A 22,340-nucleotide genomic window follows, 5' to 3' on the forward strand; every position below is an offset into this window, starting at 1 on the left:
GTCGACCCGCCCTCCTACGCCGACGTCGCCGCCTCCTCCCCGCGCTCCGCCTCGGCCTCCTCCTCCTCCTCCCCGAGATCCGCGCGCGCCGCCACGTCCGAGTACTCCTACATCGCCGTCTCCGACCCGGAGACCGAGGCCGAGGCCGCCGCCACCTCCCTCGTCCCCGGATCCGCCCCCACCTACATCTCCTACCTCGTCACCAGCGCCCGCCGCGGCGACCACCGCCGCCACTCCGTCCGCCGCCGCTTCCGCGACTTCGTCACCCTCGCCGACCGCCTCGCCGAGTCCTTCCGCGGCCACTTCGTGCCCCCGCGCCCGGACAAGAACACCGTCGAGAGCCAGGTCATGCAGCGCGACGAGTTCGTGGCCCAGCGCCGCGCGGCTCTCGAGAGGTACCTGTGGCGGCTTGCTGAGCACCCCGCGATCGGGACCAGCGACGAGCTGCGCGTGTTCCTGCAGGCCGAGGGCAAGATGCCGCTGCCGAGCAGCACTGACGTTGCCTCGCGGATGCTCGATGGCGCGGCGCGTCTGCCAAGGCAGCTGCTTGGGGAGGAGGCGGTGGCCCCGCCGCAGGACGTGGTTCAGCCGGCCAAGGGCGGGAGGGACCTGCTGCGGATATTTAAGGAGCTGAAGCAGTCGATGGTCACGGACTGGGGTGGCGTGAGGCCACCACTGGTGGAGGAGGACAAGGAGTTCCTGGAGAAGAAGCAGAAGATGCAGGATTGGGAGCAGCAGCTCAGTAGCGCATCGCAGCAGGTAATTTTCGGGCCATCTTTCGTAATATATAAAGCACACTGCTGAACTTCATGTTCTCGATCATACACTATCAACACATTATAAGTTGTTATATACGCTGCTTCTACTTGTGTTTGACATTGTAAGTCATTGTACATAGGCCGGCGTAAGCCCGCCGTTGACTTGTCAAAAAAAAAAGTCATTGTACGTTTTGAAGATAAAAGTTACAACCTTCCGCCCCATTGTAACATTGTTCCTGTAAATGTTTTTCCTCTTCAAACACTGTGTAATCAATACTCCCTAGTGTCAAAAAACGTTTTACATTATGGGACGGAGGGAGTACATCTTAAGCAGTGTCGTGCTTGGTCACTTTGTCAAGAACCAGAATGCCATGTACCACTTGGACCAACTGAATGGTGTGTATCCAGTATATCTAGTATATCTAGGTGAGGTGTAATGCTCAAGTCATCTAATGGAACGACCTCTACAATAAGGTTTTATCCTCAGGTTGTTTCTCAATTCTTGGGTTTCTCAATCAGCTTGTCGCTGGGATCAGGGGATATTTGGGCCACAAAGATCGATACAAGAATCCTCCACTTCGACTTGTTGTTTGCTCAATAGCTTGTATCTAATGCAAGATAAAAGCTAACTTGCCTTCCCCCACCTCATCCAAAAGCTGAGCTGGGATGAGTTTGGAAGCAGGCGAGGTGGACTACTGTATGGAAGCATTTAACGTAGGATGTGGTTTTGTTGTATTAGTAAGGTCAGTTTATCACTAAGTTATGGGAGCTGATGGGCGAAGAAGATATGGAAAGGGAAGAAGAAACACATCTTAGCTCTTAGGTGCAAAATTGGTCACACCACAGCAGGGAAATAATTATCACAATTCGGATAGCTATTGGTGGAAATGAATTGCAACTTTTGTGTGTGAAAATAAGGTCCCTCTCCTCTTGGCCTCCATATTTGAGTACACAGAAGTGACAGCCTGCAAGTTTTAGTCTCATTTGTGCCTTATGCCCGGGCAATCAATTAGCCACAGATGTCTACCATCTTATGAATTACTCCCTCTGTAAAGAAATATAAGAGCCTTAGTGATCTAAGTGCTCTTATATTTCTTTACAGAGGAAGTACTTATTTTATAGTTCTTGCCAGCCAGACATAAGTGTGCATAAGAGTGGTGTGTCAGCTTGCATATTGTTCGTTCTATGCAAAATGTCCAATTCTATAAAAAAAGGTTCAATGCTTTTGCGTGTTAATGACTTTATTTAATGTGTAATTAGTTGTGGATCACAAAGCTGGTTTAGTTGACTAGACAAATGTTCGCTTTCTTTCCTTTCTGACCGGTCGGTGAATATGGGAGCACAGCACTGTGTTTTTCTAGAATTAGCGAGTGTAAGCGGTATACACCACTCAAACGACCATTGTGGTTGGGATCCATTTTTCGGGTAACATGGTGGTCCTACTTTGATCCTTGTTATAATATGCTGCTTCAAATACTACCTGCTTACTAATTAAATATTTAAATCATGACCCATATACACCGCCAATGCATGTAGCGCTGTAGCACAATAATTGTATGGAGGATGAGATCGATAGGGTTTCATATGAAAGCTGTGATGCTGGTGTTAGTTCAAATGCTGGATCTGACACTTCACGTAAAAAATAGAGAAGTGCCAAGGGCGAGGTAATGAAATCCTGGTTTAGAGTCATTTCACTGCAGTCAACTTGTACTAATATGGTTTGAAAGTGACCCATTCAATTCTTTTCCTTCTTTCTGTAATGGCAATTTATGGTTTATTGTGTGGATTTCCAAGATTCTTTTGGTTTCTGGTTGCTATGCGTCAAGAGTCCTATTTGAATGGTATAGTTTCTTGTCTTAGGGAAATTTCCCTATTCCAAGATATGCACTAATGTTTAGACACTGGAGAGGAATGATCATGTCAGTTGAGCCCAGAACCCCACTTCCGGCAGTCATAAGATTGCGGTGTACCTGATAGCATGAGGCAAATAATTGGTGGGGGATTGAACATAAAAATAAGAAGTCAAGTCATGCTAAAATGTGCGTGAATTGTTTTGGTGGGTGCTCTTGAGTCTTGAGCAAGTATTGGTACTTTGGTAGTATGCACATGGTATGTTTGAAGGTAGTTTTAACAGTTATTTATGAGTTGATTTTGTTTGCTTCTTCTCCATAGGCGGAAGCACTTGTCAAGGCTCAGCAAGATATGGGTGACACAATGGGTGCTCTTGGATTGGCATTCGTTAAACTTACAAAGTTTGAGACTGAGGAGGCAATTTATGAATCTCAGAGGATAAGAGCTGTTGACAGCAAACGTATAGCAACGGCAGCTGTCAAAGCTAGCAGGACATGTCGAGATCTGAATACACAAACTGTTAAATATCTGGTACTATTTCAAATCCTCAAATTGTGTTTTTATAGTCTCTCCTGGCTATTTAGTAATCATTTTACATGTCTTGTTTCTTTTTTGCAGGATACTTTGCATGAACATTTGGGGATAATGCTGTCTGTCCATACTGCATTTTCTGATCGGGCTAGTGCATTATTGACTGTTCAAACGCTTATGTCAGACCTTGCATCATTACAATCAAGGATTGAGAAACTTGAAGCTGCATCATCGAAAGTATTTGGTGGTGATAGAACTAGGCTAAGGAAAGTTCACGAGCTGAGAGAAACAATAAGAGCTACTGAAGATGCTAAGTGCTGTGCGTTAAGGGAATATGAGAGAATCAAGGTAACTGACATGTTCTTTGCTTAACGAAAAACTGATTGGATGCTTTCATAACTAGCAATGAGCATGTCATGTCCAATGGATGTGCAAGCTCCACCACCTTTAGCTCATAAAAGTGTGATGATATGAGATATCATTAGTTTCTTTGCTTCATAAGGAATTATTCTCCTGCAATGGTTAGCTCAGCTTTGAAATAGATACATTCTACTAGTTTGTGTTGAAGTTTCTAGTTCCTAGTTCACTTTTGTTATCAACATTGCACTCCAGCGATGTTTTATATTGGTAGGAAACTACTAGTTTCTCTGCTGTAAAACCATTTTATGGTGTTTCCTGTGCTTTTTTTATAGATCGGTTAACACATTAACTCTAACCTGGTGTGCCAAAATTTTGCTCATGTTTGGTACCTGCGGGAGTTACTCCACAATGTTTGATATTCTACTCTGTAGAATTCTTTCTAATATTTGTGAGCACACCATGAATAATCTTATTTACTACCTCCTTTCTGGTTTATTAGGCCTGCGCGTACCTCTAGATGGACAAGTAGACCAACGTAACACAAGTTATATATCACAACAAAATATATCATTAGAAACTTGAAAACGTATACTTTCTAGTTGTATAATTTTTGGAATATACAACTCATCTTATGTTGGTCAAATTATCAATCTAGGGACACGCGCAGGCCTAATAAACCAGAAAGGAGGTAGTACCTGTTTGCATGAATCCTAATCCTCAACTATTTCAATAGTTCCCTCAAAGATCCATTTAGGACCAGGAAATTCACTGGAATACACACAGAACTGTGGAAAATTATCTTGTTCCAAGCAGAGGCTACTACTTGTTGGCGTGTAGGTGGAAAATATTAAATAGTGCCGCAGTACCTCTGCTTCACTCAAAATTGCGTCAATAAGCTTGTTGTAAAGCAGTGTCTTTATTGTTCTGCACTTTCTCTTCTAGAGGAACACTTGCTTTGGTGCAGTGACCAATGTAAGGATATTTCAAATTTGTGGCAGATATCTTACGTCGTGGTTACTCTTTATGCAGGAAAATAACAAAATTGAACTCAGCAGATTAGATAGAGAAAGGAGAGAAGATTTCCTGGAGATGCTGAAAGGATATGTTACAAGCCAGGTACTATTTCAGATGTCCAAACACTTCCTCTGTGCCAACGATCGTAGTTACAAAACCTTTTTAGGAGTCTATTACATGACATTGCTCTGTATCGTCCTCAGTGATTAGATAATTGATTATTACATTGAACTAATTTTGTGAGAAGCCTTGGCCTTTATTCATTCACCAGAGTAGTCCGACAGAATCATTATACAATGAAAACATGGAACTATTACAGTCAAATTTAACTAAACCATGTGCCACCTCATTTGCCATATGCTAGACCCCTTGGGTCTTTGCCTCATTTTCTGTATGCCGCTGCTGCCTGCATGTTTGCCACTCCCGTGCGCTGTGCACCAAAGATCCCAGCATGGTCGCACCAGTCCTCCAAAGAAGATAACTTTGCACATTGCACAGCTTATCTATGGTGAGGACCGAGGAGACGACAGATACATATCCTTGTCCAACACTACCACTCACATGCTGACCCAGGTGCTCCGCCATTCAGAGCAGCCAACATATGACCCTCAGCAGTTTAGATGTTGAATTCAGGATTCACCATCAACAGCTTACTAACATTCGAAGTTGCACACAAACCGTTTCTCCAGAAACATCCCTATTTTGCAGTAATTTGCTCCATCTGGTTGTTTCCAGCCAACTCTGGCTGCGTCTGTGCTTATTTTGTCCAGTGGTTACCCCGCGTGGTGTTCATTGTTACCTGTCGTTGACGGAAAATATCTGCTTGGCATGTACACAGGCTTCATATGCAGAGAAGATCGTTGACGGTTGGGAGACAGTGGCGGAGGAGACCAGCGGATATGCGCGAAGATCATCAAATGACGCAACATATTAGTCTGTGTTTTGTTGGGGTACATGTATGTACAATGTAATTTAGGATGCGATCCGAATAGAAGAAAGATGAACCTAAATTCAATTTGTTTTTCAGTTATCTGTTGCATCGCTTTGCCATTGTCTGGAATGTACCCATTGATTGCTCTGTCTCCGTTACGTCTCCAGGTTCACATCTTTTTTCCTTTTTGAAATGGAGGCATAAGATTTGCCTCATCTTAATATTAAGGATATTAATCGAGGGGAGAATAGAGTTTTACAAATGATACTCAAACAAAATGTTACGTCTCCAGGTTCACATCCTTTTTTCCTTTTCGAAAAGCATAAGATTTGCCTTGTCTTGATATTAAGGAATTAAGGAGAGAATAGAGTTTTACAAACAATCCTCAAACAAAATGTGAATGGTTACTCTCACAGATATAATCGTCCCTAGATTTTTGGCTCTTGCGGTGATCCAAAATTCCAAAGTTTTGCATTGGCTATGATGATGTTGAGCAAGATCGGCTGTGGGGCGCATTTATGGCAGAAGACCTGAACGTTCCTTTCACTCCAAACAGTTCAAGAGATCGATATCTTGAGAGAAGCCATTGGTCCTATTAGCCCACCAGTCCTTGACGGTCTCCTTCAAATGCCAAGTGAAAGCAATATGCTTGAGATGGAGCTTCTTGATGATAGATTACAAAGCCCAAGCGTATAGCTTGAAGAAACGTATGCGTCCCAGACTCTTGTTTTGCTTACAAAGGGGACAAAGTCTACGATTTGAATACCTACATTTGACTAACCTATCGGTGGAACTAAACCTTTGATAGCGTCCAGTCGGATGTGTTTGCAAACGATGTCATCCTCAGTTGCTCATCTAGGTGAAATTGATGCAATAGATTGAAAATTTGTTGGGATGGGTTCAACGGAATAGCCTCAAAGATGGTGGACGCGATCTCCGTAGTTGGAGGGTATCCCGGAAACCTATGTGAATTTTACGTTCCTGAATTATTAGAGGTTGTAACTCCTTATAAATCTAATATGTATAGACGCGTTTTAGTGTTTTCCATGCAATTTGTAAATTGCCGATATTAGATGTTGTGACTGATTCCTAAATCTATAGATGCGTTTTAGTATTTTTAGTGCGTTTTGTATATTGGCCATACGATTATGTATGGGATTTATTTGATTGGTTGGATTTTTCATAACATATAATTTTCCTCCATTGATACAAGCTCCTCAAAATCCAACAGAGGATGCTAAACAGTTTTGGCGGCAGCCTTCCAACGACGGGAAGGAACACACAAGTGCAGTGCAACCAGACAGTATTTTAGAAAGACAGTGAAAAAAAAATTACTCCATAAGAAGACATGCCACGGAAATGCATTTTCACATTTTCTTTTCCCACCTTCCAAAGATCGTGATGCACAATCAAGGTTTCTTATCACAAGAAACATCGAAACAGAGAAGAGTTCCCATGCCTAACAGAACTACAAACGAAGCACAAAAAACTAGCTTAGGAGCTTATTAGTTCTGCAGAGGAATCCAATCTTCTGGTCCACCATTTGATCTTCATTGGAGCACAGCAGTGGACACCGAAGGGCAAGCCGACCAAACACCATAGACATGGTTTGGCCGCCGCAAAGGGGGATCACAACCCTTCGAAGAACTCGCTCATCTCAGCATCATGGAAGGCAGGGTTGTGCATGGCCCGATCCTCTGATATCCACATTGGGTAAGGATAATCAGCTTGCAGCATGCCCTCCAGCATGCTGTCCAAGCCATCCAGGTAGAGAGGTTCCTGCAGGCCCATCTCCACGCCAGTGTTGGTTCCACAATTCCAGGAGCCCCCAGTGACCGGCTCAACTTCAATTGGGTCGGCTTCCATCAATCTCAGTAATTCTTCTATATCAAAACCGTCTGCTTCCCCATCCGGCAAACTGGAAATAGGCTCCAATGGCTCGAACACATCCTCTTCGGATGTGCTCCTTGCAATGCTTGAGCCAGCATCAGGAACAGTGTCTTTATGGCTGTAATGCTCGACAGACTCCAGCACAACTGATTCGGTGGACTCAAGCACATCTGGCTGGGAGTAAATCTCAAGAGCTTGAGCTTGTCGCGGCAAGTTAGAAGCAACATCTGAGTGGTTGGCTGATGTTGTAGTAGACTCGCATGATGCTGAAGCACCACGTACAACACCTTCAATTGCCGCTGGTAGAGCCACAGCAGGAGCTTGTGCAGGATGCGCAGGGAAGTTGGTACGAGCCAGGGCGCCATACATTGCTCTTGCTGCCTCGTCATAAGCACGGGCAGCATCCTCAGCAGTGGGGAACGTTCCCAACCAGAGCCTGCTCACCCGATTTGGCTCCCGAATTTCAGCAACCCACTTCCCCCAAGTACGTTGCCTTACACCACGGAATCCACATCGTGTATTCTCAGGTCCTCCTTTCCCCTGCATACAGCCCTTCTTTGAACCCTTTGCAGGTGGCTTCCTCGCCCTCTTTGCACCCTGTGGATCATGCTCCAGTTGTTGGTTCACTTCTTTCCATCGCCTGATCGTTTCAGAGACTGAATTAGGCCCATCACGTGATCTCCGAGGTCGCTTTTTCCTGTAGAACAAAGAGCAGAGCAGCAGTTAGTACCTTATATTCTCTTCAGATTTTTTTCACCCAATATAAGCACAAGGTACAATCAAGAAAGAACGCAAAACAATTGAGGCACCTAAACAGACCAGCTCCACAGAAACATTTTGTTCAATGACTAAACTATAAATAAATGGCACAAACAGACCATGCCCACAGGAACAGATGTACAGCAACAGGGACATATAAACTTCCTTGCGGAAGTACCATCTCCACAGAAAACAATACCATGATAAATCGTACTAATCGGCGCCACCCCTAAATGTGTTTAAGTAGCAAAATATGACAAAAAAGAACAGGATGAGAACTGACTTCTATACTTGAAGACTGATTAATCAGAAAGGACATGGCAAAAATTAGCCACTACAAAACTGTTAACAACACCTAGAGTCAGTTTAGGTGAGATGACATCCAGATAGAGTGGTACCATCAACCAACAGCAAGACAATGGTTCAAAAACCAACTATTATAATGACAATGCAAAACAGTCCAAATATTGGCTGGACCTCTCAGTACGGAACTGTACAACGTACAGTCAGTTCAAATGAGATCACATCCACAGAGAGTGATACCATCAACCAACAGCAGGAAAATGGTTAAATAGCAGCCACTATGAAACCAACTGTTAGAATGATATGGCAAAACGGCCAAAAGGTTGGCTGGAACTCTTAGTCATAGCTCACATGCTCTATAATACATAGAGCAGCCAGACATAGAACGGTTAAACACACCGCAGAATAGATGCCACTGGCAGCGCATCTCCCTTGGGGTTTTGCCGCGCCAAGAATGCATATTCATTACAGGGAAGATTACTGCTTCCTGCTGAAACACAAACAGTTATTTCTGCTGACTTTTCCGTCAAATGCGAGGTACCCATCTCAGTCATAGTTCATGCTTCTGTTTACAGGAGTGATCAAAGCAGCATACCTATTGGTTTGACGAGAACATGACTCCGGGTACTTTCCTCTGCTCCACAAGTTCTAGTTACCGAAAAGAAAAGACAAACAGGACAACACATATCAGAGACTGGATTAACTAACAAAACTGACAAACAAGACATATCAGAGACTGGATAAACTAACAAAACTGACAAACAAGACATAACAGAGACTGGATTAACTAACAAAACTGACAAACAAGACATATCAGAGACTGGATAAACTAACAAAACTGACAAACAAGACATAACAGAGACTGGAGTGGATAAAACAACAAAATTGACAAACAAGACAACAGGATGAAACAACGGAACAAGTTAGAAAGGTCCAGCCAACTTAGTACTGACTGAAGTTAAAAACTTCTATGCTAGGCAACATAAACATCACTCCTAATCCAGGAACAAACAGACCCCAAGGGTAGGATACCAATACAAACTGATGGTATTGACTGAAGCTAACAACTTTTTTATCCTAGGGAGACATATACATGGTCCCATGCTCGTACAAACATTCTGTGGAGATGGTACTGAATGAATTTAACAAATTTTATGCTAGGTGCCATAAACATCGCTCCCAATCCAGTAAAGGAACCTTGTCCTATGAGCAGGACAACTGGTACAATTGTTTCTTTGGAGATGGTACTGATTACAGTTAACAAATTCTCTTCTACCTACTACTACCACTAAAGCACCAACAATTTAATTGATTTATTCTGATTTCACACATCACTCGCGGCAGCATCCAATCCAAAGGACGTAGATGACCCCAATTCGCCCCCAATCAGGGGGCTCATCACCAAATTGGAACTAGAAAGTAACTCCCAATTGCCAATACAACCATAACCGGAAACCCTAATCCCAAATCCCTACAACACAGGCACCAAGACAGGCCAACACAGGCACCAAGACCGGCCAACTCTACCACCGAACCCCACAATTCCCAACTCCAAGCACCCAAATCGACCAGCCAACAGAGAATTAAACACTCCCGGGACCGTACCCGAACCGATTTCGAACCCCCAGAGCAAACCCTAACAAGAAGCAGGCACCGGACAGAAGATCTCACCTTCCAGGCTGGAGCGCCGGGATCTCGAAGGGCGTCGCCGCCGCCGCCGCCGCCTCGGCGTCCTTCCGATCTACCGTCATGGCCGGCCCGATCCGGATCGGGTCCAGATATCTAGCGTTCGCAATCTTGTCGCCTGGTTTCTTCGCCGCGTCGACTTGGATAGAGAGTTGGGGAGATGCGTGGAGGAGGAGAGAAAGAAAAGTCGGAAACCCCAGGGGCTCACGCCGGGCCGCCTATTTATAGCCCGGGTCGGGGCGCTCCGTGCTCCGGGCTCACGGAATTATCTAGGTCACTCGCGTGCGGGGCGTTGGCGCGTGGGGCCCGGATGTAAGCGACGCGGTCCGCGTGGGCGCGGTGCGTGGGGGGTGAGGCCGCGGGCGCGTGACGTCAGCAGTGCCGTGGTGCGGGAAAACTTCCCGAGACTTGGTGCCGAAGGAAACTCGGCTTCTCCTTCACGCTTTCGAGTGCTACCAGTGCTTTTCTTTCGGGGTGGATTGGACGTGCTGCTCTTGGGTGGGTTCCACGTGTCGGTCTACGTGTGGCCAGTGGCTGGGGGGCTGAGTCGATATAGGAGACGACACGTGGGCGGTCGGGATGACACGGTGGATCGCGAGACATCTTTTTTTGTTTTGTTGAGACGGTATGAGACGTCTTTGGTTGCATGGATCAGTGGTGGCCAGCGTGGTCTCCTTCTCCCGTCGTAATTGTTTTGAGTGAAAAGTAAAGAACGAGAGAGTTTAATGAAAGATGATCCATCAGTCTTTATTGATGATAGAAGTGGGGTATTTATACCCAGGCGGAAGTACACATGGTGCTTGGCGGTCAAGTAAAAACATAGTTACTTGAGAGTCAAGGAATTACATAGTTGCCTTGAGAACCAAGGAAGTACATGGTTGCTTGAGAACCAAGCAACCTATCTAACAATTAACTTAATCCTAATTAGCTTAATTAATAAGCAACTATTCTATTCTTAACACTCCCCCTTGTACAACGCCTCTTCTTTGGTGCATCCATCATCTTGACAAATTCTTTGAATAATCTTGAATGTCTCCTCCAAAAACCCTGTGGGAAAAATATGAGGAGAATAGTGCAGATATGTTGCTAAAACTCCTTTAAACCCAGTGGGAAAAAATAATAAGGAGAAAATGATGCAACATATAATGATTATTGTCTCTTGTTAACTCATATGAGAAAAACCTTTGAAGAAGGAGAAAAATCATTGATGAGTTTAGAGAACAATTAATATGTCTTGAGGACTTCCTTTAAAAACCCCGATAGGGAAAATAGAAAGTATGACGTATTATCTTTGATAAGATATTGCCTCATTAAAAACCATTATGAGAAACTTTGATAGAAAACTCATAAGAGAAAAGAGTGCGATATGATATGCCATTGAAAACTCCTTTAAAACCCAGTGGGAAAAATATAAGGAGAAAGTTTATGACATATAAGGGCACTTGTGTTTATATTGTCTCGTTAAAAACCTTTTATGAGAAACCATTAGGGAAAAACTCATGAAGGGAAAAAGGTATGCAATCTTACAATTGTTAACAGGTTATAGTTTTGGAGATTACTCCCCCTGAAGTTTGCAAATCTAGGGGATGTGTCATACCAATTCCATTGACATGACCATGGCATTGTGAATAATCTGTAGGATTTTCACAATATTTTGTTTGCAAATTGTTTCCTCACTTTCTGTAATTCGTAAGGATAAGTGATTTCAAGCAATGTGCTTTATGATATTGCTCTTCATATAACCTGTAGGTATTGAGTAACACAAGTGGTAGAATCTTGATAAAATCAAGTTATGTGATTCTGATGAATTTCAACCACATGATTTCGAGTGTGGTTAATCATTCTACTGAACCATGCATATTTTGCAATGCTTTTAAAGAATGATAAGTGGAAATAGTCGTTAAAGTATATTTAGATGACTTTCATGAGAAGACTATTATAGTGAATTTAGTCATTGGTATGGCATTGTTGGGATCAAATAAGGAGCCAATATCATTACATCATATTACGGTCATATTTTTTTTTCCTGATAGAATTGTCCAAGATTTATTGTGAGTTTGAGATATAAGCTAATATTTCTTATATCAACCATATACCTTTTGTTAGGGGTTGCACTCTGAACGAAGATAGCAAATATTGTGTCAGGCCTGACGAAGTTTGCAATGATATGAGTGCATTGACATTAGTGAGATATAGAACTTCAGGTCCTGATATCACTTCATTATCACCCCTAGGTATGAATGGATTTGTACCCTATCAGGGGTACTATGACCATATTACATGTCTTTTATTGGTATGATATATCCACATTGAACTTCTCGTACATGTCTTGGATATATGTAGACTGGTATGTATTCTTGAGAAATGCTCAAGTTGTAAGCTAAATTTGGTTAAATCCAAATTTCCCGTCTAGAGATGATTATGTGTATGTTTAGGTCTTGTATAGACATTGATGATGAGGTCATCAATATACACTGAGGTGATGAAAGGATATCAAATTTGGGATTCCTTTATTAAACACATAAACAATCATCATTATTCGAGTAATCCTTTTGAAGAAGGAACTCATTTAGTCGGTAGTACCATATGATTTTCGACTATTTCAAGTCATAGAGTGACTTATGAAGTTTTACACAAAACTTGTTGCGATTTGCTTTTGGATTTGGAAGTATAAGCCCTTCAGAGACTTCAATAGGGACTTCCAAAATAAGTGACTCATATGAGTATGTAGCCACTTCATCCATCAACTGCATGGATAATATTATTATTTTTATTGCCAATGATATTTAGTATCGAAACATAATTCCACTCATACCAAGAGGGTATGTTACATCGTAATTGATGTCGGGTCTCTGCGTGAACCCTTTTGCTACAAGCCTCGCTTTCTCACCACCTCATTGACTTTATCTATGAATGAGAAGTTTTTTGTATTCCATGTGGAAGATACTTATGAGGAGTAGGTATTACTGCGGTAAATACCACTCGTTTGCAGAGCGAGTGCTATTCTTCATTACTTGCTTCCTTTTATGTGAACCAATATGAGTGCAAGAGGCACTCTACCATGGATTTTGGTTCAGGGCCCAAAAGGTTTTAGCAATTTGAGAAGAAATATATGTCGACAAATGTAGTCTTTAGTTTATATGATTCTGATGGAATCATTGAAGTTTGTGGATAATATATTTGTTCCTTTTTAACTCCTTGTGATTTCCTACAACAAGTGGAGTCAAGGTGTTTCGATGTCCCGGCACCAAAACATTTGTGCACATTTATGTCGGGCTTTGGATTATGAGCATCCAGTGAGGTGTCTTTCAACTTGATGTTGAATTACATTTACTGGTCGATGATTTGATTTCCTCTGTTTCCGCGGAAGCATATGAGAAGTTATATCTCGTGTTGTCAGATTTTATCCCCCTCTTGCTCTCATTTGGGGAGAAGAGTGGTTTATCAGGTACCTCCACTCTTTCTGACACTTTACTGCAGGAATATAGAATTCAGTGACACCTTGTTATCAGTAAATGTATGTGGCAGATTTGCAATGTGTTGCAAATATATGATTCTCTAAACTTCTAGTTCAGATTCTTTGAGTACGTGGTTATAAGGATTGAATGTCAATAACATTTCTAATTTATTTCTTGGCATTCTTTGTGGTACTTATCTCCCCCTAATGCCGAAAATATCCTTATTGCTGATGCAATCAGCATACGGGCTATGGATAATTTTTTGGTGACGGATAAATTGTTATTCCTCACATAGATCCCTAATTTTCTGTGAGTGCCCTTTGATGTATGCTGGAGTGGTGATATCAGTATGTAACCGAATTATCGCAGATGGGAAATACTTTGTTGATTTCCACGTAGTTACTACAAGGGGAAAATAGTATGATATGCAGTTGTTATGATTTAGATCATACTTACGGTGTGTAAGGCCGTATGTGTCCAGCAAGAGGTTGATAAATTTACAATTCTTTAAGAGTGGTCATGTAAGTCATTTGATTATCTTTGATAAGAAATTTAGTTAAACCATTCTGGGTATGTATATAGAGTACTGAATGCAATTACAAAATAGTCATGAAATGAGTTCCCCGACATTGTCCATTCGAATGGGTTTATTCTTATTTCAGGAGAATTTGCTCCTACTTTGATGAGTCAAGCAATTTATTGGGTAAGATCATGGTTGTGTGTGATAAGAGACACACTTGAAGACATTTTGTGAATGTGTATATGAGTACCATGAAGTATCTAAATTACCCCAGATAATGGTTAAGCAATCCGCATATATCTTTTGAATGTGTTCAAGGGAGAATAATTAAGTGGCATGCTTAGAATTTTAAGGTGAGAGTGCCTTAAAACTTATTTCCCCTATGGCACATGCGGTGCACATAAAATCTGATGATTTGGGAAAATATGTAACTTGATAAGTTGTGACCAACAGAATTGTCAAATAATTTTCTAATCATCCCCAAACCAGGATGGCTAAGGCTATCAAGCCTAATATTTAATTCATTAGTACTTAGAAAATCATTGTGTATGCAACAATATTGAGTACAACTTGAAACATACATACAAAATTATCGAATATTGTATCCAATGGATATGATATTGGACATTTACTACATGTAGTAGTACAAGTATATGCTAATAATATGTTGGGATAATTAGGAGATCACCCGAGGTCTCTGATATGTGCAAATGAGTTTATCCTCCATTTTCTACATTAGATTGTGGTCCTCCTTCTGATGAAGATTCTGAGAACAATCCTTTACCAGAATCTGGTTGTTATTTGCAAATTTTCAAATTTATCCCATTGAACTTATTGGCCTTTTAATAAATTTGTGGTGTGCTTCGACCATATGTTTGAGGGTTTGGTAATCATAGGTACAATATTTATATAACCACACATTTGACAAACTTGAGAGTTGTCTTTTGATCATTTGAAAATGAACGATTCCTATTAAGAGATAATTCTATCTTTGGTTGTCTATTATCCTCCACTTTACTTTGAATTCCTCATGGTTCTCTTTTGTTACCACTAACTTGCATAGTATTCTCGGTTCTAGCAAGAATTTCAAATAATGGTATAGCACTCGTTGGGTGAATCTGATGATTTTAAGAAATTCCATGTTTCTTGATCATAAAAATGGTAGTACCATCTTAAGAGGATGTAAAGTGCATTAAGGGCTTTTCAACTAGATCTTTATATAGGAAAATATTTGATCACAGATCTCAACTTGAAGTTGATTAAGTGACAGAGTTGTGAGATGCAATAGACTTGGGGTCTTGAAAAACGAATGGGTGATCATTCGTGATGTGCTCATGGCAGCGTGTTTCTCTTAAGGAAAATATTCAAAGTGAATAAATACTCATCCATAATGTACTTAGTTTGAGATCTAAGTGAAGTTTGCGACATATAAAATGAATATGTACATATTTAGCTATCAAGAGAATAGCCATGGCATTTTTAGAACAGGGGGTTAGTCACTACAAAATAACAACCAAAAAAATGATGTGGATCTTGTGATAGTGCTTCAGACACTCAATCTTTGCTATAAATTATGGTCTCCACCTTGATGTATGGACCACAATATCATCACAAATAGTAATATTTGTGTAATTTTCCACAACTTATTCAAGCAAAATGATGCTTAAATAATTGATACCGGAAGAAAAATGCCATTTTAACATGTAAGATCAATATTATTATTATTTTACTATGATAGTAAATAATTTTAGTGAACAACAATAATTGCTTCAAAGGAGCAAATTTTATAATAGCTAATGCTATACACTCATATGTGTAGGCCTCAATTTATATAGAATAACACTTTGAAGATAATCACCGGATGCGGTGTAGATCTCGCAGTAATAGAAACATAGCCTGACTTTTGTCAGTAGATGTTCATAATTCTATTACCTTATGTTATGCAAAATGTATGAAATCACTTTGAAGGTAATCATCTATCAAAGTGACATGATGTACACCCTATAGTAATAGTGGATAGTCTGCAAAATTTGCAGTAGATGCTAGTATTACCTTATGATATCTTGAGGTAGTCACATATAATATTAATATTTGGAAGAGCCCTAGGAGGTAGTCATCTTGTTAAAAAGACAAGATGTAGACCTCAAAGTGGTGGTGGATAATCTGCAAGTGGTGCAGTAGATGCCACCAATACCTTGTGATTCACAAATAAAATTTGGGCTGGTCACATTTATATTTCGAAGAGCACATCGAAGGTAGTCATCTTATCAAAATGACAAGACGTAGACCTCACAGTAGTGATGGATAATCTGCAAATTGTGCAGTAGATACCATCAATACCTTGTGATTCACATTTTTTTATGTAGTCATATTAAGTATGACACCTCGTAATCCTTGTTTCGGATTTACGCCAAGATTTGCAAGAGAGAGAAACAAATTCAATTGCAAAACATAATTGTTTCACTAAAATAAACATGTTATATGGATTGCTTGAAAAACAAACAGATTTAACATGTAACAGATTCTAGAAAATTTGTCTAGAATAATCATTTACATATAGTAAATACGATACATAGATTGAACTCCATAATAATTAGATCTGAGGATCCAAGAAGAAAGTCTGTTGGGTAATCTGTAGTTGTTACGGCCTGAAAAATTATTTCAGAAATCCCAGTTGCACAGACGTAAAGTACAGTATAGTCTGTGGCCTGAAGATGTACTATAGATACTAATATGTGAATACTAGGAAGTTGGAGAACCAAACCGAAAATCGCCAGAATGGATAAGGTTGCCCCAATCTTCTTCTCGTGCGGTTCCTGAGGGGAAAATTACCGCCGTCGGCGGCGGACACGAGGGCTCGCCGGGCCAGGGAGAGGATCCAGGCGCCACCAAACCTCGTACGCGAGGACGCCGCCGTTGCTCGGACTTGAGCGCGGGCCACCTCCACCGCGTGATGCGGCTGCTCTGTGGAGAGCCGGGCCGAGGCCCGATCGGAGGAGCGGCGTGTCGTGGCTGTGGTGTCCGCCGCGCCCGGAGGACTGATGCTTCTGCGACCGTCCTCGACGAGGTTGTTGCCGCTACAGTGATGGCGAGACGGCGAGACGGCGAGCAGCAGTGGCCGCTAGTTCCAGTTCAAGAAATTAGAAAAAGACATGTACCTTCTTCTTCCCTTTGCATGACTGGATGATACGTTCTTGATTGAAGCTTTCTCTTCCTGATCAAGGATTTCTTCCGGTTGATGCTTCAGCCACCTATTCATCTCGCCATGCTCACATGCTCGGATGAAGCGATGCACTATGTGGTGCAGAAAATGCAGTTAATTTCGAGATCACTGGAAGAAAACAAATACTTAATTACTAAATGGAATTAGTGTTTCCTGATCGATTTCTCTTATGGCTGTTTTAGGCGTTCGTGCCGAGAGGAGCCAGGCCGAGGGGAGCGTCGTTGCGCCGATGCGCGCCACTGCCTCCTGTCCCGCAGCGGGCTGCAACGATGAGACTCTGTGCGCGTGCCGGCCGGAGGGTGTCGCTGCAGAGGGTGGTCGGCCATGGCCATATCCTCCGCGCCGTCGATCTGCGCGGATGTGAGCCTTTTCTTGTTCTGCTCTTTTTGTTTGTAGTTCAAGAATGATCAATTCTTCGTGAGATTCGTGTAAGCGCATATATACATACAGGGTGAACAATCCATTGTTAGATCACTGTTTGACCACAAGAAAACATGATCTAATAGGCAAAGATTAAAATAGGGAAACACTATTAGTTTTCCTGATCAAAGCCTTTAATCCTTGGATCGTTGGGGATCAACAAGATCTGTTCTTCATCCTCTGCAATGATGTTCTGCTCTTCTCTTGTCTGGCCAAATCGCTCGATAGGAGAGCAAAGTGCATGATAACGTGTTTTGAGTGAAAAGTAAAGAACGAGAGAGTTTAATGAAAGATGATCCATCAGTCTTTATTGATGATAGAAGTGGGGTATTTATACCCAGGCGGAAGTACACATGGTGCTTGGCGGTCAAGTAAAAACATAGTTACTTGAGAGTCAAGGAATTACATAGTTGCCTTGAGAACCAAGGAAGTACATGGTTGCTTGAGAACCAAGCAACCTATCTAACAATTAACTTAATCCTAATTAGCTTAATTAATAAGCAACTATTCTATTCTTAACAGTAATGGCAACTCCAACGCCCCGATGTATTTGATATGCCCGTGTTTGTTTGGGTCAAAACGGATGAAAACATTGGTCCAACGCTTCGATGCAAATTCAAATACCGTCTGATCGCTGACTGTCTAAACGGATTCCCGGTCCATATTTGCGTCCGATTTGTGTCCACAGACGCCCGTGTCGCCCACCCAACCACCACCGCGGTCATATTGAATGCGACCCACCCACCTCGGGCCCACATGGCAGCCGCTGAAAGCGCTTGCAGTCCACGCTTATTTTAAATGGCAAGCGTGCGGGAGGGCAGCCTCACCCACTTCCCACTCCCGTCCACATCTAGCCAAACTCCCGCTCCCTTGTCGGCGACAGGAAACCCTAGCCATGGTTGGCTTCTTTGGGAAGGGGAAGGGGAAGGGGAAGCATGACGCCCAAGCCAACTCCTCACATGGGTTGACGAGGTGGGTGCTGGTGCCAGCGGCGGGGAACGCGTGTATATCTGATACGTCCATTTTGCATCATGTTTTCCTACTGATATTTATAATATTTTTGATCATTATAACACTTTGTGATGCAATTTTAATGCATTTTCTCTCTTAATTTGTAAGATTTACACAAAGAGGAAGATTGTCAATAGCTGAAATTCTAGACCTGAAAAAACTACATCAGGGATATCTATTTTGCAGAACTCCAAATGATCTGAAATTTCACGAAGAATTTTTATGGAATATGTAAAAAATACTTGAGCAAAGAATTACCAGAGGGGGCTCACTAGTTGCCCATAAGGCAACAGGGCGTGACCACCCCCCTGGCGCGCCCTGATGCCTTGTGGAGTCCACAATTGGCCTCCGGCCCCCATTTTCTGCTATATGAAGGGTTTTGACCTAGAAAAAAAAATAAGGAGAGGACTTTCAGGATGAATCGCCGCCGGCTCGAGGCGGAACCTGAGCAGGAGCATCTTAACTCTCCGGCGGAGCGATTTCACCGGAGACACTTCCCTCCGGGAGGGGGAAATCGAAACCATTGATATCACTGTCGTGGTTCTAAGTCTGACAGTAATGTAGGGGGGTAAGTATGGAGAGGCGAGGTCTTAGCTATGGAGAGGTTGTAAGGACGCAAGGTTTACGAGTTCAGGCCCTTCTCGGAAGAAGTAAAAGCCCTACGTCTCGGAGCCCGGAGGCGGTCGACTGAATTATGTGTGTATGAGTTACAGAAGTGCGAACCCTTGTCTCGGAGGAGGGGGATGGCTTATATAGAGTGCGCCAGGACCCCGGCCAACCCATGTTATGAAGGGTTCAATGTACATTAAGGTAGGGCGTTACTGATAACGCTAGCAATAAAGTGCTATGATGACCATAAAAGCTACTTAATGACCGACCGTTAGCGTGCGGAGTGACTTTAGGTCTCCTGGCCGTCGAGTGGTTGGATCTTGGTCGAGTAATTGCTTCTTGGTCGAATGTCTTCGAGTCTGTCGAGTGGAACACCTCCAAGTCGATTGAAAGGTGATTATTCTAGAGGTGTCCTTGGGTAGGGCAGTTAGGACAGGTCCGTGACCCTACCCTAGGTACATAGCTTCATCATTAGCCCCCGAATGGATCGAGGTTTGAGTGGGGAAGGAGTTGAGGACTTCTCCGACTCGTTTTCTATGCCGTGAGCATATCTTGTTTCGGATCAACGGACCTAAGTGATGACAGCAACTCCCTTTTCAGTCGCCTTGATCCATTCTTAATTCTTCGCCGAGTGAGTTTCTTTACTTGTAAGGCTCCGAATGACGGTGCGGAGGAGATCTTTGGTCTGACAAGTTAATTGCTGCCCGCGGATTTAGTGGGATCCGAATTTTGGGAAGCGCGCGAGACGGGGGAGGCCGCAGTAATCGAACGAGATAGAGCGGAGCCGCCTCGATCCCCGCGCCACCTTTTTCGCCACGTATCGCTCGTGCGGTCATTACGGGATTTGACAGAGCCATCTGGGCCTACCTGTCAGCCACTCGGAAGCGGCCTCATATAAGGCGTTGGACCGGAGTCTCCCGAACAGTGCGCCCCATTATCTCTTCTCCTCCTCACGCCTTTCCTCTGCGCTCGCTCTCGCTCCAGCGCCACTGCGCCACATGCGTCTCGTCGGCGACAATGGTGAAGGAGAAGACAACGGCTCTGGAGCGGGCAAAGAAGGCGACGGCGAGGTCAAAGGGGAAGGCGACGAGCCGGGGCGGATCTTCCTCGCAGACTGGCCTGACGAAGGGCTGGATCCAGGGTGACTGGATCCACTCAAGGATCTCCCAAGAAGACCTCGACGACCCGGCCGAGGGAGGGCTGATCCCCTATGACTCGGCGCGGCTTCCGGGGAAGGAATCCGAGTCGCAACCCCGGGAGGGTGAGCGCGTTCTTCTTGCCACCCACGTCGATCGTGGGTTTTCCTTGCCCCCTCATCCTTTCTTCCGAGGGTTTCTGAACTTCTTTGGGGCTCAACTCCACCATTTTACCCCCAACTCAATCGTTTATCTTGCCACGTTCATTTCCTTGTGTGAGAACTTCTTGGGTTGTCGACCTCACTGGGGTCTTTTCAAGCATATTTTCACTTGTCGCTCCCAGACAGTGAAAAAGGCTAATCCGAGTGACGAGAGGACCCAAGTGATCCAGATGTGTGGGGGTCTTGGCATCCAGACGAGGGGAAAAAGCTCCTTTCCGGCCATGATTCTTCCCGATTCAGTTCGCGGATGGCAGTCGACCTGGTTCTACTGCAAAGACCAGTCGACGCCAGGGCAATCGACTGGCCTCCCTCCCTTTAGCATGGACCGAGTGGAAAAACCCTCCCCTTTGAAGGTGCTCCCGGAGGAGAAGGCGCACGTGAAGGTGTTGGTCAACCGAGTGGTCCAGCTCATTCGTGACGGGGTCACTAGTATGGATCTCTTGGAGGTCTTCCTTCAGCGGCGCATCCAGCCTCTCCAAGCCCGAGACCACCCGATGTGGATGTATTCGGGTCTAGAAGACTCCGCTCGGATCCACCCGGAGGAGGTCGATGACGACACGCTGGAGAAGTGGCTGTCGAGCATTACCGGGAACAAGGACAATCCCAGAGGAGCCAGGAGAGTTCCCCCGTTCGACCAGTCACGTGCACCAGAGCAGGTCTGATTCTGAGTTTTTGCTTGTAATCTGAATTCACTCGCGCAGCTGTCTGTATTGCATCGACTGACTTTGTTCTCCCTGCTTTCTTTCAGGCCATTATTGAAATGTATTCGATGCCCAACGGGGAGCAAGAGCAAGCTCTGGAAGGTGAGGCGAGTGGTGGCGAAAGTGGTGAGTGGACTTCCGATGGTGAAGGGGATGGTGGAAGTGATGACTCAAGTGATGGGGAAGAAGTCGAGTCGCCTCCTCGCATAGAGAGACGACCAAGCTTGACCAAGAACGGCCGAGTGCCCGCGACAAGGCAACTGCTCAGGCTGGTCAGTCTTTGAAGCGTCCTCGGGTCTCTTCACCAACCCCGACTGAGAAGGCGCCAAAGCACCCCAAAGTTGCAGAGCCGAAGACTCGAAAGGCGCTGCCAAAGATCAAGATCGATATCCCTGTCGCCTCCGCGTGAGTGTCTCTCCTTGTATTCACTCGACGCTCCGCGCTGTTTGTTTTTCTTGTTTTAACTGGACGAACTTTGGAATTGTTAGCGCTGCCACTTCCGGGACCTCAGCTTACAGGGATGATGATGAGGTAATGGAGGATGCGGTCACTTCTAATCCGGGTATGATTTCTACCATACTATCTTTCTTTGGTCGATTCAACTGCATCGTGCATCACTGGGTGATGTGATTTTGGCAATTTGAACTTTGCACAGCTCCCAACATTATTGACCTCCCTAATGATGATGAAGAGCCCGAGAGGTCTTTGACGAGGAAGAGTAGGCGAGCTCCTGTAAGTGAGGCGCTACAGTCGACGCCGAGGGCGGAACCAGTCGTTCAGGACACTGGTGACGTCAATCGGGGTTCTGTTACCTTCGCGGAGCCCCTATCGAGTGCCTTGCCTTCTTCTTCGACTGCTCAGGCCCCTATCGACCCGCCTTCAGTTTTTGCGACCCATCATGTCCCAGAGGATGAGGTGAATGCTGCTAGGGAAGCCATACGCCAGGCGGGCATTATGA

At 43.9% G+C, this 22,340-nt stretch overlaps 3 protein-coding genes across 6 annotated transcripts in view; 2 read left to right on the forward strand and 1 right to left on the reverse strand.

The window, feature by feature from the left end:
• Positions 1 to 5,598, forward strand: part of LOC119276017 (sorting nexin 2B-like) — a 6,359-nt gene extending 761 nt beyond the window's left edge. The window contains exons 2-6 of the mRNA XM_037556969.1: positions 1 to 759; positions 2,931 to 3,140; positions 3,228 to 3,488; positions 4,530 to 4,616; positions 5,353 to 5,598. Coding sequence (XP_037412866.1) covers positions 1 to 759; positions 2,931 to 3,140; positions 3,228 to 3,488; positions 4,530 to 4,616; positions 5,353 to 5,448 — 1,413 coding nt within the window. The 3' untranslated portion in view covers positions 5,449 to 5,598. The remainder of the gene's footprint in view (positions 760 to 2,930; positions 3,141 to 3,227; positions 3,489 to 4,529; positions 4,617 to 5,352) is intronic.
• A 1,169-nt stretch (positions 5,599 to 6,767) lies between these two features.
• LOC119276024 (dehydration-responsive element-binding protein 2B-like) lies at positions 6,768 to 10,272 on the reverse strand. Of its 2 annotated transcripts, XM_037556978.1 has the most exons (4): positions 10,069 to 10,272; positions 8,993 to 9,045; positions 8,797 to 8,884; positions 6,768 to 8,032 (listed from the first exon to the last, which is right to left on the reverse strand). In XM_037556978.1, the coding sequence occupies exons 1-4, from the start codon at positions 10,146 to 10,148 to the stop codon at positions 7,075 to 7,077; spliced, it is 1,179 nt and encodes a 392-aa protein (XP_037412875.1). In that variant the 5' UTR covers positions 10,149 to 10,272; the 3' UTR covers positions 6,768 to 7,074. The 2 variants fall into 2 exon arrangements, with proteins under 2 accessions (XP_037412875.1, XP_037412882.1); XM_037556985.1 differs by lacking the exons at positions 8,797 to 8,884; positions 8,993 to 9,045.
• A 6,567-nt stretch (positions 10,273 to 16,839) lies between these two features.
• Positions 16,840 to 17,753, forward strand: LOC119276037. Of its 3 annotated transcripts, none has more exons than XM_037556990.1 (3): positions 16,840 to 17,215; positions 17,285 to 17,376; positions 17,467 to 17,753. In XM_037556990.1, the coding sequence occupies exons 1-3, from the start codon at positions 17,015 to 17,017 to the stop codon at positions 17,555 to 17,557; spliced, it is 384 nt and encodes a 127-aa protein (XP_037412887.1). In that variant the 5' UTR covers positions 16,840 to 17,014; the 3' UTR covers positions 17,558 to 17,753. The 3 variants fall into 3 exon arrangements, with proteins under 3 accessions (XP_037412887.1, XP_037412889.1, XP_037412894.1); XM_037556992.1 differs by having other exon boundaries at positions 17,309 to 17,376; XM_037556997.1 differs by having other exon boundaries at positions 16,840 to 17,128.
• The last annotated feature ends 4,587 nt before the right edge of the window (positions 17,754 to 22,340 follow it).

The sequence above is a fragment of the Triticum dicoccoides genome, chromosome 1A (assembly GCF_002162155.2).
Source record: "Triticum dicoccoides isolate Atlit2015 ecotype Zavitan chromosome 1A, WEW_v2.0, whole genome shotgun sequence".
In the NCBI taxonomy this organism is placed as follows: Eukaryota; Viridiplantae; Streptophyta; class Magnoliopsida; order Poales; family Poaceae; genus Triticum; species Triticum dicoccoides.